Below are 6,000 nucleotides of genomic sequence, written 5' to 3'. Positions count from 1 at the left end.
TTGACTCAAACTTTGAACAAAGTTCTACTGTGGGCAAAATGCTACCAAGCAGCACTCCATGCTACAGGGAAATCTTTCGTGAAAGGAAGAGTCAATCAAGTGGCAAAGTCCATTGCCTTATGCTAAGAAACTGCCACAGTCACCCAACCTTCCAGAAACTACCACCCTGATCAATCAGCATCAACTTTGAGGCAAGACCCTCTACCACTAAAAAGATTACAACTTGCTAAGGGCTCAGAAGATCTTTGGCATTTTCTGACAATATTTTAAAATTAAGGTATGTATATTTTTAAAGATACAATGCTATTGAAACACATTATAGACTTCAGTATAACTTATATATGCATCAGGAAACTAAAAATTTTGTGATTTGCTTTATTGTGATATTTGCTTTATTGCCGTGGTCTGAAACCAAACCCACAATATCTCTAAGGTATGTCTGTATAAGTTCCTAAGCATAGTATGGGGGCATATCTAACTAATGTGTAACATTTGAAGTAGTGGCTATTCTTGAATTTACACTTTCACGTGAATTTTAGAATCAGTTTGACCAGTTCTAAGTCCTGTTGAGAGTTTTAAAACAGGATTGAAATGAATTATTTACAATATAACCTTCCCACTCATGGCCATGATATTCTTCTCCATTACTGAAGTTTTCTTATCTTTCAAAACAGGACATAAGACCCTAGCATATTTCTTGTTAGGCTTTTCCTAGGTGATTTTTAGTTGCTATTATAAATAATATCCATTTTCCCATAAAATATTGCTATATGTTTGTATATTAATCTTGTACTGTTACCTTTTTCAACTCTATTGGTTCTGATAGCTTGTCAGTTGTCTACCTTTCATCTTCTAGGTAAATATTTCTTACAAATAATGAGATTTGCTCCTACTTTCCAATGTATCTCATTACCTTTACTTGTCTTACTGCACTGGCTAGGGCACCCAAGAATACTATGGAATAGAAGTTGTAGAAGGTATCCTTGTTTGATCCCTGAAAATAATTCTTCTAGCATTTGACCCCGGTATATGATGATTACTAGAGATAACATTTAACAAGTCAACAAATTTCTAGTTTGATATATTTTTTTAACCAAATATGGTGTGGTGGTTTTAAATGTAATCTACTCCAGTTAAAGACTATGACATTCTATTATTATCACTATTCAAATTCATGAATAACGAACAGTATGTAACAAATAATGTTTTACTTTAGCACCCAGGAAGCTCAAAACCAAACGATCTGAATATAACAACTCTGCACAGCATAGCCTGCTCATCTATATGACACTGACACTATTCCTTCCCCAAAATACCGCCTATTCTAACTTACATTATCCTAAATATTTTTCTCTTGTTTTTCTATTTTATTGAGTGGATTTCATATCAATTGCCATATATTTTCAATGAAATAAGATAAAGTATAAATAAAAACTTTTTAAAAATGTGGCTATCTTTGGATTTAAAGTGAAAAATGTGATACAACCAGGATAGTATATCACCTGGAGATCTAACACTATGACTAACAAATCTATTGGGTGATATGAATTAAGAATTTGGTTCAGAGGAAATCAAGTATTTAAGCTGAGGTCTGCTTATACACATGGTTAAGCTTATTTGTCATGAGTAGACATTAGTAAATACATGTTAATTTCATATAATTAAAAAGAAACCCACAAACCATTAGCATTTTGATTAATACATGATTAATAAAAGTCTGAACATACAATCTTAGATCATCATAAATTCTTTTGAAACGTAGGCTGGGTGCAGTGGCTCACACCTGTAATCCTAACAAATTGGGAGGCCATGGCAGGTAAAAAGCTTGAACTCAGAAGTTCAAGACCACCCTAGGCAACATAGTGGGACCCCATTTTTACAAAAAATTACAAATATTAGCCAGGCATGGTGGTGGGCATCTATAGTCCCAGCTACTTGGGAGGCTGAGGTGGAAGGATCACTTGAGATCACAAACTCTGTTGCCCAAGATCACTCCAGCTTGGGCAATAGAGCAAAACCCTTTCTAAAAAACAAACAAACAAACAAAACAACACCACCACCACTGATCTTATAATTGAGTGATAAAACTAAAAAGTAATCACCTCTTCTAACAAAAATGTAAACAGGACCCATAATTTATGATTTTATTGTCTTTCCTTTGATGGGGCTTTAACATATATGTTTCTGTAATTTAAATAAAAATCTATTTACTTTCTCCATTTTAGCAAATGGTTTCTTTACCCAAATAGGTTGCACCATAGTCCCCATATGGTTTTCTACTGTTCCACAACCACTATTTCACAAAGATTGACAAAACTTTAATAAAAATTAAATTTATAGACATCTTAACCTGGGAAATATGCAGTAAAAAAGAATTGAGTCCACAAATTATGAATATTTTACCAATATGCCAAACACCAATTTCAGCAAATCCAATGTACTTAACTCATATGTTTAATGTGGCAAATTTTCTTTTTTTTTTTTGGAGACGAAGTCCTGCTGTCACCCAGGCTGGAGTGCAGTGGCGAGATCTCAGCTCACTGCAAGCTCTGCCTCCCAGGTTCACGCCATTCTCCTACCTTAGCCTCCCGAGTAGCTGGGACTACAGGCGCCCGCCACCACGCCCGGCTAATTTTTTTTGGATTTTAGTAGAGACGGGGTTTCACCGCGTTAGCCAGGATGGTCTCGATCTCCTGACCTCGTGATCCGCCCGTCTCGGCCTCCCAAAGTGCTGAGATTACAGGCGTGAGCCACTGTGCCCGGCCTTAATGTGGCAAATTTTCTAACAAAATTTAATGGGCGTATGAATGATATATTTATGCCCTTGACAAAGATAACATGTTTGATTTTGTTGTGACTAAGAAAGGAGAATATGATTTCTGGTGGTGATTATATCACTCTGGCTCATCAAAGCTCACAGAATATGTAAGGTTCTGCCACATCCAAAGATGTTAGGCAAATGTAATAGAAGGTGCACCAGGCTGACACACGTTTTCATCATACAAATCTTCCGGCAGTTCCTCTTCATCTCCATCAGGAAAATATGTAGGGAATGGTAGATTTTTACCAAGATGCTTATATGCAGGCAGTTTAGAATCTCTGACCTGAGAGAAGGCAAAAATCGTAGTAAGTGATACCAATTAAGTTCTTTAAAGGTAGCCTTTTCAGCAATTATTCATAATCAAAGAAATACCCGCTACTACATTTTCTAATGTGAGTAACACGACTGTTACGTATATAGAGTAAAAAGAACTCAGTCAATGCTTTCCCTTAATTCTAAAAAATCTGACTAACCCAGTAACAGAAACTCAAGCTGTAAGGATAAAACCACCAATTATTACTTTATATCTTAACTTATAAGAATCTCTAGGACTGTCCCACAGGATAAAATCACACTGTAAAATTACTACTTGAATTTCATTTATATGGATTCATTTTCAAATATAATGACCTGACAAACTAGCATTTTTGTTAGTCTTAACTCTAAGAGCACATAATCAAAAATATCACCTCTTATTAAGGAAATTAGCTTACATTTTTCTTCCCCTACCAGAAGAGTCATTTCTCCAGCAAATAAAACAAATAAACAAGATTGTATTTCTGTGTCACATGATCAAAAAAAAAAAAAGTCCTGTATTGACGGAAGATTTAAAGATAATTCTTCAGCATTTTCAAATTTGGGTGAGGGCCTTTGAGATTATTTTATATATCAAGTTGAAACTATTTTATATCATTCTTGATTTAGTACTGAATATTCCCAAGGCCTTAGTGCATTTTCTGCTTATAGGTGTGAGCAACAAGAACCAATCCTATCTTCATATACAATAAATGCAGCATGATGTATGTCAGAGCATACATTCTTGTTGAGAAGTTAAAGACAGAATAATATTTAACAAAAACAATAACAGACCTATGAATCTCTATAAGAGTTCTGTTAACTCTATATATTCTCAAAAATTCTAATTATATCTGTGAATTCATAGACTGAACAATTTTCATATAGGTACTGATGTGATCTAAAATGTTGAGTTTTATTTTTGGAAAACATTGGATTATTCAGAACTTCTGACTCATTCTACAGCCTTCATTCATAAGTAAACTAAAAAAAATTTACATGTAATTGTATACACAGAGTAAAATGAGGCATAATTACTTTAGCAATAAGAAATAATTAATTTGGTTGAAATAAGGTACACAGCTGCTAGGAACAGCCTGGTACAGAAAAACAGATCTACTTTAATCCCTCTTATTACAATTGTTTCAAGACATTATGAGTAAATTACCCAGAAGAAAGTAAACTTGCTTAGTTTTGTCCCCCAATCCATTAATCTTGAGTTGAACTTTAAGAAGGGAAACAAGTCATATTCTTACCAATTTAAATTTGCTCAGTATTTAGGACTGAAAATAAATCCCAAGCAAAAAATCCAATAAAACCAATTACAACAAAACTTTCTGTGCTAATTTGAGAAATACAAATTGTCATCAATGACCCAAAGAGATAATTCTCAGTTGCTTTCACACTTTTATGGAACTATTACACCTGATACATATTTTAGATAATAGAAGCACTGTTTATAAAATCTAAGTATTATAATTCATGGATCTGAAACGTAAATGACATCTCATCTCAACCATTTTTGTCTCGGTGGTGCAAAAGTTGAGGGCCAAAGATCTGCAGTTCATATGTATTTTTGTGTATTTAATCTTACCCCAGGTTTACTATTTCCCTGCCTGCACCAGGACTCCCTCAATTATCTACCTCATTCTTTTTATGTCTATCAGCAAACCAGTCTAAATCTTCTAAGAAAATATGGGAGAAGGGCAGACAAAAACCAGGCAAATCTGAAAATAAATTTTATATAGGACATAGGAATGAACACGAATGAACAGTATTTTATAACATACATTTATACTTATTACGCTGTAAACAATAGTTCTCTAGCCTTCATTAATACATTTAGTGAATCTGAACAGCAAAACAAAAAGCTCAAGACAATTAAACAGGTTGGTCATCTCTAAGACTATCTTTACTAACTTTAGGATCTTAAAAAAAAAGTTATTGGTAACCCTGTACTCTGAGGAAACAAAAGCTCCCAAGACGTGAGTGGATGTTAACAAAGTTGGCTGCCCACTAGGAAATGGCTCAAAACCCATGGGCAAGGAAGGACTAATTTACCTGCTATAGAGTCACTGGAAGAACGGAAATAATGGAGTGAAAGGACATAGCAAGTTTTATCATTTAAAACACAAACCTACAAAATGTTCCCCAAATTCATACTTTAATTAATGCCTGGGCAGATACTTTAAGGTTACAAAAGAAAGTTATTTAAGCACTATATTTCAAAGATTTTTTCTAAAGGATGAGTTCTTTTATTATACAAATACACTTGCTGAAAATATATTCACTAGTGTGTTAATAGTTCAAAGGGGACTGGACATTGTTCTGATGCCACAGCTTCTCAAAATGTATTTAGACTCCTCTTTCAGAACTCTTTGGTATATCTTCTGAGTATCTTCAGTGATGGCAAACTATTATCAATTATGAGAGTGAATGGAGTTTTTGGAAGCAACCTTTTATTGAAGTAGGCGATAAATCTGAGTAATAAATGTTACTGGTTATCAACTATTTATTTATACAACTACATCAGAGTGTCACTGTATGTACTATGGTTTTTCAAGATAATTGACCATTCATCTCTGCTGGTGGCAGGGATATTGTAGAAGTACTTGAGAAGATGTTGTAGTAGTACTTGAGAAGTCACAGCAATCAATGGTAAGGTTCGGCTAGAAAACCAGACTAGAATCATGTATGTAGAAAAATGGGCAGAAAAGGAGGATTTGACATTTAAAAAGTAATCTGGTGACCAGTATACTTTTATTACAAAAAATAATCCTTCTCCTTTATTAGACTGTGCTATTTATAACCTGTGATCTGAAATGTGGGGCCAGGGATATGAAGATATGTCTTCATATGAATTATGAAGACAAAATACTATGGGA

General features: G+C 34.2%; 1 protein-coding gene across 1 annotated transcript in view; it reads right to left on the bottom strand.

Annotated features, from left to right (window-relative positions):
- Positions 1-1,689: 1,689 nt before the first annotated feature.
- The window catches only part of MRPL3 (mitochondrial ribosomal protein L3), a 41,208-nt gene continuing 36,897 nt past the window's right edge, over positions 1,690-6,000 (bottom strand). Inside the window, exon 10 of the mRNA XM_008009126.3 lies at positions 1,690-3,104. Coding sequence (XP_008007317.1) covers positions 2,952-3,104 — 153 coding nt within the window. The 3' untranslated portion in view covers positions 1,690-2,951. The remainder of the gene's footprint in view (positions 3,105-6,000) is intronic.

This window comes from Chlorocebus sabaeus, chromosome 15, assembly GCF_047675955.1.
Source record: "Chlorocebus sabaeus isolate Y175 chromosome 15, mChlSab1.0.hap1, whole genome shotgun sequence".
NCBI lineage: Eukaryota > Metazoa > Chordata > Mammalia > Primates > Cercopithecidae > Chlorocebus > Chlorocebus sabaeus.
This window is presented reverse-complemented; position numbering and strand designations above follow the sequence as displayed.